Source organism: Diabrotica undecimpunctata, chromosome 5 (assembly GCF_040954645.1).
Source record: "Diabrotica undecimpunctata isolate CICGRU chromosome 5, icDiaUnde3, whole genome shotgun sequence".
In the NCBI taxonomy this organism is placed as follows: domain Eukaryota; kingdom Metazoa; phylum Arthropoda; class Insecta; order Coleoptera; family Chrysomelidae; genus Diabrotica; species Diabrotica undecimpunctata.
Window position 1 is genome coordinate 122,784,964 of NC_092807.1, and position 13,690 is coordinate 122,798,653.

The following is a 13,690-nucleotide window of genomic DNA, read 5'->3' on the forward strand; positions in this document are numbered from 1 at the left end:
AATTGAATTCCCGAAACACTTTATTGTTACTTCTTTTTATCCTATTCACTGTCTGATATTTCACTATCAAAGTCGTCAATATCTGAACTGTCTATATATTTTATATCGAAAACCTAAATGTTTCAGGTACGCAACCACAAACACTACGGCCACTTGTTATAGAAAATAACGTCATCGAAGCAGTTAACGAATTTGTATACCTAAGAACGCTCTGCAATACTGAAAATGACACTACCGCAGAGATAAACCGCAGAATTTGCACGGCTAATAGATGCTATTTTGGGCTTAATCTCCTTTTTAAATCTACAGTTATATCAAGAAATACAAAAGTAAAACTCTACAAAACAATAATACGCCCAGTCCTAACATATGGTTCAGAAACCTGGACTTTAACAAAAAGCAATGAAAACATGTTAGGATGTTTCGAAAGAAAAATACTAAGGCGAATATATGGAGCGGTAGATGAAAATGGTGTCTGGAGAAGACGATACAAGGATATACCAGGAACCAGATATCGTAAAACACATAAAGATAGGACGTCTGAGGTGGGTAGGCCATGTAATGCGGATGGAGCAAACCGACCCAGCTAGAAAAACGATCCTTGATAGACCTATTGGTCAAAGAAGAAGAGGAAGACCCAGAATAAGATTCCTAGATAACATCGATGAAGACATGATAAATATGGAAATACGTGCTTGGCGGAGGAAGGCGATGGATAGGGACGACTGGAGAAAAATTCTTGGGGAGGCTAGGACCCACACAGGGTTGTAAAGCCAAAATGATGATGATGAACCTAAATGTTTCAGCACTCTCCACAAACTTGTTAAACTAATATCACACAGTTCCTTGTCTTTTATTTTTTGTAACACAGCACTAATTGTTACATGTTCGTTATACACTTTCATGGCTTTATACATATTATATAAATATAATGTTTTTTAATTGCAAGTTTAATTGACTGGTGCAAATCTAAAATTTTTGGATGTCGACGATTTTTCTTGCTTACTTTATTTATTTAATCCTCACTCATGTTATTAATTCTTCAGAATGTCCTCTCTGAGATACCGCCAGCATCGCATGTGCGTTTCTGAACTGCCATAACAGATGTCAATGGACCTGTATTATTTTTTTCCAAATTGAAATAACTTTCGAGCTTGTCTAAGAGTTGACTTAAATCGTAATAGAATGATATCAAAATTGTACATTTTACAAATAAAATACACAGATATTATTGAAACACCCCCAATTAAAGTTTTCAATTAGCCACTTACAATGCATGAGTTGTCTCTCACCATATTTTTGTCGGGAAAATATTTCTGCCAATATTTGTTTTGTCTGGACTTTTTTTTGTAGATCTTTGCATTACATTTTTTTGTATAGTGTTTATCAATACGATCATGTTGGAATTCAAAATGTTTTAAAATGAAGGGTGAGTGGACATGTTAAAGTAAAAGAGAGAATGTATTTAAAGCACATTTATTACAAACAATAAATAACAAATAAAGCTAAGAACCTTATAAATAAAAAATAAAGCACTAAATATATAAATATACAAAACAAAATAAAATGAAGCATTAAGTAGACCGATAAAAACCAAAAATTTTTAGTTTTTGTATAAAAATATATTTGTCATAATTTAATCTTTTAGTACACATAATTACAAACAAGTAATATCATTATTAGTGATAACTCATATAGCAGTTCAATTAAGTTAAAAAGAACACATTAGACCAGCAAAAAATACAAATGTATTGAAAACTTTAATCTTTAACCTAAGTTCTACATCATTGCTTTTAACATATTACATTATAAATATGAGGTTTGTCCCAAAACTATCAGATTTTCGTGAAACGAGTGTAATTAGTAACCGTTACTAACTAGCCCTATATAACCATATAAACGGTGTACAAAATCTTCAGAAGATTTTATGAGCAAAACATAGGTTTAAAAATAGTTTGACATCGTCTGATAGTGACTCCTGTTCTAATCATCCTTACAGCACAACAACACCGCAAATATATCAAACGTGTGAAACTGGAGATTGAAAAAGATCCTTATTTGATTGCGCGCGAACCAGAAAGTAATCTTGGAATATGAAAAACTTCTGTTTCCAAAATTCTAACCTATAATTTGCTTTTTAACTTTTTTTTTTGGTAAACTTTTATGCAACATTCGTTCCAACATTACTCAATGCAAAGTAGAAAAAACGAGACTGGAACCAGTCAGTTCACAAAAGTCGGAAATATGGCAACATAGAATATTCAAATTCTTAAAGGAATCAGACATGGGTGTATACTGTCGTCACTCTTGTTCAATTTATAGGGTAATATATCGAGGGTTGGAAAGGTTGAAGAAAAGATGGAACTATGTTAAGTTCTCTTGGCTACGAAATTTGAGAAAATAAGAGTGAAAATATTATTAAAAATATAAATTTTGATGGCGATTAGGGGTTTATGGTTATGATTACAGAACAAAACACACTTCGCAATGGAAGCTTAAATCCGAGTATACATTTTGACTGTTTTTTTATTATGAAGGTGTTGTGCACCATAAACATAGTTCAAGAGGCCAGACAATTAGTTATACTACAAGGATGAGGTGTCAGCCTGATGGAAAATTTCAAGAAACTCTGTAACTGAATGCTATACTGCACTTGACCCAAATTGGTATCTGCTTCAATGCTAATAAATTGTATATCTGTTAATTGGTTTCAAAAGAGAGCGAGAGAACTGTTTGTATTTGTTAGTGTCCACAAATGTCAATGTGTCAATAAACGATTTTTTTGCATAAAAATAAATATTTATATTCTGTTACAAATATGTTCATTAAATGTCCGATAAAGTGATAGCATTAATGATGGAGCATTAGAGTATTGGTATTGGTATTATATCTGTCTTAACTTAATGGCTCTGTTCACTTAAAATGTACAATTACTAAAAACAAAAATAAATTACAAAAAAATTACTTATATTTTATGTTACTGCAATTTTTACAACATTTTAAATACTATCAAGTTATTTGATAAAAATATCAATAGCGGGCTGTTTTATAAACCATAATAGTTTTAAATCATACTTCGGAAGACTAATAGAATACAATAATATTGTCAAACATTTTTTCTTAATAATACGTCCAAATGTTAAAAAATGCAGTATAAGGCAGTATTAAAACAATACTATCTACAGAAATACTGCTATTGATTGATTAGATAAAGTAAATAAAATGTCCATAATGTAGGTACCTATACAGTATCGGAAAGAATTTAAGGTGGGTATGCGCTAGTGTTGTATCAATCGCGATTGATTAGTTCGTTTTGATTCAATCACTTCAAAGTATTGAAGGACCAAATCCAGCTAGTTCATAACGATCCAATCGTATGGTGACAAAAATTTATTGATCGACCGCCGGCGGCGCCGATCGAGATCGAACCAAAATAAAATCGCACAGCCAATACTCTAACTTTCGGTCCTCGAAAGGATCCTCGAAATTGAAACGATTCGATCGTTTTCAGAGTCGGTCACTGATTGATTCGGTCCTTGTAAAATGAACGATTGACATGCACACTATGCATATTGAACAGTAGGAAATGAAAGAAACATAGTTCAAATGATATAGCAATACTAGTAGCAGGGCCATCACACCAATCCGTTTCTTAGTTATGGTTTATGTAAAGATGTTATTTTAACAGTGTTAAATTCCATTGGAAACATTCGGGTTTCAATCGGGAGACTAGGAGGAAATATAATTTTGATCTCTCTCTATTAAATGGAAACATAATGTTAGTATCACTGTTAGCACCTCTCGCTAATTTTGTTATAGTAATGATAAATTTTTTATGTATCTGTATATCTCACACTAGCACTATTTTTCATACAGATATATATTAAATTAATACGCATACATGAATTGACACGTGACAGCTTTGGTCGACATTAAGCTTTATCATCGCGGACTACGGACAGAATACATGGATCGTGCAGAGATGTGAAAAAATAAAAACAAAAGAAACGCGATGAAACCACAGATCGTGCGACCACACACTACGTGGACTAGTAAACGTAGTCCTCTGCGTATTTCTTAATCAAATAAACTATACTGAAATAAAATGAGATGGAATCAAATCAAATTGAATCGTATCGAATGAAATGGCATCAAATGGAATCGTATCGAATGAAATCGAATCGAATTAAATGCAATCGAATCGAATGGAATCAAATTAAATCGAATTGAGTAGAATTGAATTGAATAGAATTTAATTTGAATTGAATTGAAATTAAATTAATTTAAAATAAATTAAAAACCATCGTTCCGTGCGTAGACGATAAGAATGCTTTGCTTCTACTCCTCTACTGTTCTAAAAATGTTTGCCATTGTCTTTAAAGCTATAGATTATAGCCCCTACAAAGCTGATAACAACGCAAATATTACAACAATACAATGCAATAGTACGAAATACATCCATACTCAAATATCAATTTTCTTATATGACACTTAGCACCACAATATAATATCTTTCATTAGTAAGACAATATCAATGGTAAAACAGAAGCAATGGTCCTAGTTTTCTGATAGAAAAAATCTGAAAATAGAGACTTGCATATACAGTCTACTCCATCTATAACGAACACGGTCATTACGAGGTTTCGCTTATAACGAGGTACATTAGATGTCCCGTGAAATTTCTATTGAACTATAACCCCCTATAGCAAATTTGGTTATAACGAGTGAAAATAAGATCGAAAAACGTGTTTTTTTACGTTTTTGACCTGGCCATGGCTATAAATAAATACCTTTTTAAACGACCCCGCAATAAACCTTAACTTCTGCCTGCAATAAACTTCTTTACAATAAATTCAACTGTTTCACATCTTTAGAAAATATGATAGATATAATGATACTGGACAATTTAAAGCAGTCAAAAATGACAGACTTCTTCCAATTGCAGAAGCAATAGTTTACGTTATCCTTGAAAATACGATTTATCATTGACAATAAAAGTCAACAACTTTTTTTCAAAAACGCCATTCATACAATATTTATTAGCATCTTATATTGCTCCGAATGGCTTCACTATAGGAAGTTAATGTTTTAGAAAAGTACATATTCATATGTATGTACAGTATTATTGTTGTCTGATATAGGGAGATAAGCTTATAACGAGGTAATTAGTCTGCCATTTCAGTTCTCGTTATAGAGGGAGTCTACTGTATTAAACCTTTTTTGTATATAAAAATCTTAAGTTAATTATAACAGAGTTATGTTAATAATATATTTTGAAGAAATATGTATATATATATATATATATATATATATATATATATATATATATATATATATATATATATAAAGTAGTTAGGTATTATTGACTGACACGTTATGTAAAATAAAGTTTTATTTTGAGGTTGCAGTCATTAATAGGGCAGGAAAGTAAAACTCTTTGTTCTTTAATCAAGCTTTCGCAAAATTTATTTGCTTCTTCAGGATATGCTAAAATATGGTATCAGTAAATACAACGAAATTAGAACTAAATAGCATTGTATAAAACTAGTATAAAAACTTACAACATGAGGTTAATCCATTAAATTTTCAAATTTGCAAAACATTAAAACTTAACTTATTTTAAAAATTATACAGTTATGTAATTATTAAATTGGAATAAGTACAATATTCCAATTTAATAATTACATAACTGTATAATTTTTAAAATAAGTTAAGTTTTAATGTTTTGCAAATTTGAAAATTTAATGGATTAACCTCATGTTGTAAGTTTTTATACTAGTTTTATACAATGCTATTTAGTTCTAATTTCGTTGTATTTACTGATACCATATTTTAGCATATCCTGAAGAAGCAAATAAATTTTGCGAAAGCTTGATTAAAGAACAAAGAGTTTTACTTTCCTGCCCTATTAATGACTGCAACCTCAAAATGCGGTGGCTTTACCGTTCTGAAGAGACTTAAGGAGGTCGAAATACGTATCAACGGTTGTTGCTGCACTTTATCAAAACAAAAATCTAATACCGTCATTCTGTTTTGTTATTTACTTCGTTGGAAGTACGAGAAACTGAATTCACTACGAATTTTGACTAGGATGGACGGCTTGTGGAATGCAATTTTAGATTCCCTTGCCGAGTAATTCATCCAGCTGTTTGTTTCGCAAATTTTAGGAAACACAGTGGTTAAGATTTGAATTCGGTTTCGCCAAGTAGAAATCGTTTGATTTCTCTTTTTGTTTTTAGATGGCGTAGTTACGTCTGTATATAGTTATTTTAATAACTATTATCTAGGACGGGGAAGATTTTTGTTTTGGTTCAGAGCAGTGGCTTTACCGTTCTGAAGAGACTTAAGGAGGTCGAAATACGTATCAACGGTTGTTGCTGCACTTTATCAAAACAAAAATCTAATACCGTCATTCTGCTCAAAATAAAACTTTATTTTATATTATATATATATATATATATATATATATATATATATATATATATATATATATATATATTCCATTGTTTAAATTCAATTTAAATCCGATAAGCTCTATTGTGGCGTCATTGCTCTAAACTGATTGAAAGTAAAAATAATGCCTCAACCTCAAAAAATGTTAGCTATCACACGAATGAATTAATTTACAACAATTATATAACTGGGATATGTTGTACAGAAACAATCTTTAGAAGATATTGGCTTTCACTCTTCCAGTTAATATTTTAATTATATTTAATACTATAATTTACTTGGAAAAGAATTAGGTTTCTGTGTTACTTCAAGAAAATGTCTTCTACCATCAATGTACATCATAGCCTCATGATACGTTTGTGGTATACACTCGTGAACCAATTCTGGTACTTGGAAGGTAAAATGTAAAGTATTGGTTGTGTCATTATCTCCTGTTACGGAATTGTAAACCTCTACATAAACTAATATTTGTATCCAGTTAAGTTGAGTGTAAACTACATGCGCGTGCATTCTAATTAACGAGCTAACGGCGATTGGCTTCTGAAAACTAATATCACTAATACTTTTAAGTACGGGCCTGTATTTGCTAAAAGTGAAACCTAGAACCCAAGCAAGTTCTTCTGCCATGCGCATGATGAACCCTCCAAAAACAGTGTTGTGCATGTTACGCTCGTCAGGGTGTGAAAAAATCGTGTTCGAAATCGTAGCTGTGCTCATCCAGACACACCCGGGAGGTAACACCCTGTTTCGCAAACTGTTATCTTTGTCAGTGGTACGAATATACAAATTATGAATTATCTGTTGTTCTTCACCATCCGGAATCAGCTAAAAAAAGAAAAAATAATATTAATTTGAAATTTCTTCTAAATATTCGGCTTACAAGAATGTTTTTTTATTTAAATAACGAACTTATTGACGAGCCGTATATTTCGAAAACTTGGTCAAGAAGACGAAGAAAACTAGTGGTGCTGGCAGAAAACTCTTTGAAACCCTATGAATATTACAATTATTCCCCATACAATAGTTATATAGGAAATGATTTATAATTGATCGCTAAAGAAGTTTTCTTCTAGATTTGGGAGAAATGTTGTTTGCCGATATTTAATTGGAAATTTTACAACATATGTCAACGACAATATTTGTTTATGGATTACATTTGGTCTTAAATAAATCATATATTAAATTGAGCTGTAGTCTTCTCTTTGGTATTTACTAGTTATTACCAAAGTTAAAGTAGTGATTCTTGTAGAAGGTCAGTCCAAACAAATGATTTAAAATACATTTCACTAAAAGTATTAAACATTAGCAAATGAAGTGTACTAATTATGTTGAGCTTCTGGATGGGTGTTCTAAGGTGATCAAATAGATCACCTTATAGATCAGATAGAATAAAAAGAGAATCGCTGAATTGCAAGTTAGAGGGAAGCTAAATACGACCTGGTAAGAGACGCTTACGCACGGCATGTCTGCTAAAGGGGGATTAATATTAATAGTGAGAATAATAATGAGAATGTGTAGATAATATGGATCTAAATAATCTTACCTTAGATACATGTTTCTGTTGCATAAACATTCTTCTCCTCTTCCTCTCTTCCCCACCAGATAAAATTTCTTTTTCTCTTTCATCAGCCGGTTCTATAGCATTAACGGAGGCTGATTTTTCGTTAAGAGAATCTCTAGCTGCAATTAGAAATAGCGCTCTAGTAATACGATGCCAAGTCCCATGCATCTTTTGGTCCAGCCATACAACTACTTCCAAAGATGATCTTCCCACCCAGCTAACGTGACCCGAAATTTTAATATCCTCTGCTGGCTAAAATATAAGAAAATGTTTATAATTTATGCGTAATTGTTAAGAATTATAATATACCGAAATCTAATTTAATCGCAAGAAAACTTTTAGCAAAAAATAATGGAACAATATATTTTCTTTATTTTCTTCGGAAAGGAACAACAAATAAAATAAACATGGATAAATCCTAACAGAATCACGAGAAATCAAATAGATTCCATCAACCGATTTCTACACTAAAGCAATTACTACATAACACAACCTGGCCATACATGCCCCGTTCAGTAAGTATAGTTGAAATACTAGAAATAAGCGTTTAAAAAATACAAATTTAATTTTCAATGAGCAAACATATTGAAAGGTCTCGTATAGGAGAGGTAAATATCGTAATACTAATTAATTAAAAGTGGTTACACTTTTATGTAAACTTATATTAGCCGAAGATGATTTAAATAAATTATTTACGAGAAGTTAAATAAATAAATAAGATGTTACAGTAGGCGGTACAGTAGACTAGCGCGAAGTTTTATACTATGTTTTCTGTATTTTTAAAATTCAGTGAGCCGAATCTTCAGGAAGTTCCAACTGATCCGAATCTCAAAATTAAATCTAACGGATCACGACGGGTCAATAACAAACAAATATTATGCCGCGCGGAATGATATAGTTGAATGCTGAATCCCAAGTTCTTATAAACAGAACCGAATCTTTTCAGATATTTTGCGGTCTTGCTGGATTGAAATGAACGTGAATCGTGAACTGATTGACGGTTGTCAGAATGAGGTGTAACACAGAAGGAGAGCAAATGATTGTTTACTTTGCTGATAATTATAAGTTGTAAAATATTAATTAAAAACTACATATAAACTTATCGGCAAAAAATATGTTTATATCAAATGAAATGGAAATTGTAACATATCCCCAAACTTTGGATTAATAATCATTTAACTATTTGATAACTGTCGATAATAATAAAATTAAATATCTCTATGAATATCAAATTTATGAAATGTTTTTTATTGTCTGGAAAAGGTTTTATGTAATTTCATTTAAAATGTCTTATTTTTAAAAGCCCTAAATGTTATAGATTATTCAAATGAAAGCCAAGTGAAACTGAAAACTGAATCCAGTTATGTAAACTTTTACAGACCAACTTCCATACCATAAAATATTTCGGGGAATACCATAAAATGTTATTTGTTCAGAGCTGCCATTTGCGTAATTAAGCTACTTCTGTTTGATATCGATTGCGCTTGATGTTTTAATTCATTAATGGTTTTGTCAAGTTTTGGATATCAAAAATTCAGATCCGCTTCGCCAGAGCTTTAGCAACCATATATTTAGTCCAAAATATGTTCTGTCTTTAACTTACTTTAGGTATAAAATCAGTGAAGTCTATTTTATCAACAAGAGCTGTAACCAAAGTGTATGGAAAATTTTCTGTTCCTGATTGATTTGGATTTACTATGTGTTTGTGTCCCACCATTACTGAAACATAATATTATTGTTAAAATAAAAAATATGAAACTAAATTTAGGGTGATTTTTTTTTCACTTGATATGATAATAACTATAAATATATGTCTCTTTGGTGGTTTGAGGTTGGTAAACGATTTTGGGGGCAGTATGGGGTTGCCATTTGTTCATACTGTAGTAAAACTGCGAGTAATGTCAACTGTTTTCGACGAAAGAGTCGGAGGTTCTAGAAATAGAATTACTGCCAACAAATCCTACTCTCACGTCCCAGAAGGCTTTTGCCACTGTGTGCACGGCGTACAATGGGTGTGCGTTATGTAGTAGACGGGAGAGGGTAAAAGGCGAGTTTACAGCGCCTTAAAACTGGAACAAATCGGCTAAGGGAATAAATCCTCACTGAAAATTCTGGTCCTCCATGTTGGAGATTGGGCTCCTTTGCTAATGGGTTTTCTTCTTTTTACGGTTTTTGCCTGCTATTTCTACACGACTCTTTTACTTTTATCAATGAGTTCTTGAGTTTTGAGATGTTATCCGGTTAGGTGGTACAGGACAGTTAACCTGTTTACATTGACGCATCTTGATTTCCATACTAACTGAATTGAGATTGCTATTCTTCTGGAGTATCGTATTTATTTATAAGTAGTAAATCTGATTGCAAACTCAGCATATAGTTTAAAAAATATGTTAACTACAGAAAGTTTTTCCGTGAAAAATTGTATTAAGGTATCCTTTCTGCTATTCCTGTAGCCTGTTAATAGTTTTCAACGGTTTTCCCTACTGCTCCAACTCTTACTATGGCATTGAAATTGCCCACAATGACTGTTACTTCGCCTTTAGCGCCTTTGGTCATTTTTAGTTTTGGTCTCTTCTAAATCAGTGTAGAATTCTTCCATCATGTTATGCCCTTTGTATTTTGTAGTGATACATACCTGTACGATGTTCATTACTCTGTGAGAATTATTATCTTCAAAACTATTAAGCAATTCGAGATGGGTAAAAAGTCAATGACAGATTTTTTTGATGTTGGCCAAGATGAGTGTGACCATGCCGTTGTAATTCAGGTGGTTTTTACCAGAATAGAAGGGTTCTGGTTACCAGAATAGAAGGGTTCCAGTAACTCAGGCTCAGAATTTATTTTTTTTATTTGGTTTATTTCCATGTCCACATTGACCAATTTTCCAGCTGTGTACAGACTACATCAATTATATGTAATCTAAATCAGGACTGGGACCATTTGCAAGAGATAAAAGGCATGAAATAAGATTATCTCAATCAACTTTATAGCCTACATATATAGAGAAGACGATAAAAAAATGACAATCATATGAGCATTTCATTTTTAGTTTTAAAAACCTTCAATAGCTTACCAACCAATATTACAATGGTATTAAAGTTTGAACATGTGCAATATTTTTGTGAATACATACAAAATAATAGAAAAAATAATTGGTAAATTTAGTTACAAAGTATATACAAGAAATATTAATTTACCTGCAAAGATATCCATATCTTCCAACAATCTTCCTATTCTTACTTGCCCTAAGAAAGTAGTGTACTTATCTTGCAGAAATTTGTCAGATGAAAGTGGTATTATTCCCACCAAAAAGCTATCCTTCATTGACCTTTTTGGTAATTCATTTTGAGTTTTTGGTAAATATTTAAGTAAATGAGAACGATCTTTAGGAATTGGTTGGTACACATCAACTCCCATATCTTTGGTCATGCAATATTTTACTAAAAAGTAAATATATTTAAATATATCTATATTAATTCTATGGTTTGGAATAAATCATAATTTAAAAGTTTTCTGCATCAACCCTACATGATTATTAGCTATGGACACTAAGTATACTCCAGCAAAGAAATAACGAAATGTCAGGGCATTTATTTATTCCGTTATTATATAGACTTCTCGGTTATTTGAGGTAATAGATAAAGAACAGCAAGCACAAAGAAATCATTGGTTTCGCGAGTAAATTACTGATGCCAAAAAAAGTAAAAGTATTTTAAGCTGTTCAACCTAATTCCAGTGCAGTAAACCTACTAGATAACAGCAGGGAACTGAGAAGACTTAAGAGATACTAACCCTTGGAATTCTGGATGGATTCAATGAGTAAATGATCTAGAATATAAGGAAATCTTTTAGATATTAATTTTAATTAAATTTAATTGGGAAGATACCAGCACTGCAGCCAATCTTGGCTCATGTTAATTTATCTTTGATTAAATTATCAAATTAGATTATTGTCTGACATATTTCAAACCTTTACTTGGGAAATAAAGAAAAAAAATAAAGAGCAGTCAGAAGAACAAGAAAAATGATGGAAGAATATAGAGTGAAATGAGGAGAAGAAAAGGAATTCATAGGTCAAAAAACAAATAAGTGAAAACCCAGATATATTGACCTCTATTAACAAACAAGCAAGATATAATGAACTGCTGGCAGAACATTGTAAATCATAATATTAAAATTAATTAAATTTATCAGACTAGTAGAGTATTGGAATTACATACTCCATCCACAAAAAATAATTTCCTTAAATGCAACAACTATAGAAGGATCACCCTACTAAATGCATCATAATGTAGCCTCTTACATCCTCTGCTGTCCTAAGTTCTAAGAATAATATATAGAATTATAAATGATAATGGATTATGGAGGAAATATTTTAATTTTGAGCTACACCACTTATACAGGGAACCAAATATTATAAAAACATATAAAATCAACCAATTTAGATAGGTAGAACATTTCTGGCACATATACCAGAAATTTAAGCTGCCACCATGATTCAGAGGGTACATACTACACAGAGTCAGAAAGCTACACAAATGGCAGATGTACAATAAATGGCTTTATAAAATGTCATCATATTAAGGAATTTTGTTATTCTTCTTTGTGTAATGCCGTTTCCTTAAATATTTTTCTGAATTATTAGTTGGGAGCGATATTTAATTTTGCCTTAATAATTATAATTTTATATATATATATATATATATATATAACTATTTAAGTGTGTTATAGATGATAATCACTACAATATTATGTTATGTACTCCATACATAAAATCATTAGAATATTGGGTTTAAATACTTACATTCTGATAAAGTAGGAAACTCAGAGGAAGTCACAGTTTGTGTAGACATCATTCTGCTTTTTACAAAATTATTGTACCTACAACAATATTTGTTTACCGTTTAATAGCAACTGAATACTGTACTATATGAACTTCTTCAAAGCAAAACAAAGATAGAATAGCAATAAGTCAAAGGTCAATTATCAGATAAAAACTTACCTATTAAATAAGTTATACTGCCGAGAACTTAATATTCGAGTAATTAGTTTTGAAACCATTATTTAGCTTAATTTAATTTAGGTAGATTTTTATGTAAGCTACAAAAATGAATTATTGTATTATTTCTTAATAAAAAGTTGATAAGACATTCAAGGCCAGGTTAGCTAGTCATGACTTTATCCTGGAATTCGTTTTTGACCTTTGAATTGTATAAAATTGCGTAGACTTTTAATTTTCTGTAATTTTTATTTATAGATTAAAATATTAAAAAAGATCCTGACATCGCAAACGGTACAGTACAAATTAGGTTAAGTTTAAGTCAATTCTGACATTTATTGGTTGTTCGGTTGTTCCTTGTTACAGATGTTCCATACACAAAAAAATTTTTAAGTAACATCCTGAAGAAGTTATAGGAGTAAAATAACTGACGAAACTGCTGACAATATGTAAGAAATTTTGAATTAGATCAGTATGTAAAATATTTTTTAAATACAGAAAACATATACGTGAGATGGGGGATGAGAGCCAGTGAGCCACTTATTAGGTATTAGTTATAAGAGCCACCTTATTATTACATATTAGAACGCCTTGCTCTTAATATAACTAAGTATCTCTATATTCTTTGATTTGGAAATATGATGGTAGGGGTGCCACCAATTCATCTACTTTCATAG

General features: G+C 31.2%; 1 protein-coding gene across 2 annotated transcripts; it reads right to left on the reverse strand.

The window, feature by feature from the left end:
• Positions 1 to 5,843: 5,843 nt before the first annotated feature.
• LOC140441740 (acyl-coenzyme A thioesterase 9, mitochondrial-like) lies at positions 5,844 to 13,294 on the reverse strand. 2 transcript variants are annotated; one of them, XM_072532635.1, is made up of 6 exons: positions 13,017 to 13,294; positions 12,819 to 12,895; positions 11,212 to 11,454; positions 9,618 to 9,733; positions 7,997 to 8,266; positions 5,844 to 7,278 (listed from the first exon to the last, which is right to left on the reverse strand). In XM_072532635.1, the coding sequence occupies exons 1-6, from the start codon at positions 13,073 to 13,075 to the stop codon at positions 6,721 to 6,723; spliced, it is 1,323 nt and encodes a 440-aa protein (XP_072388736.1). In that variant the 5' UTR covers positions 13,076 to 13,294; the 3' UTR covers positions 5,844 to 6,720. The 2 variants fall into 2 exon arrangements, with proteins under 2 accessions (XP_072388736.1, XP_072388735.1); XM_072532634.1 differs by having other exon boundaries at positions 12,819 to 12,901.
• Between the last annotated feature and the right edge of the window lie 396 nt (positions 13,295 to 13,690).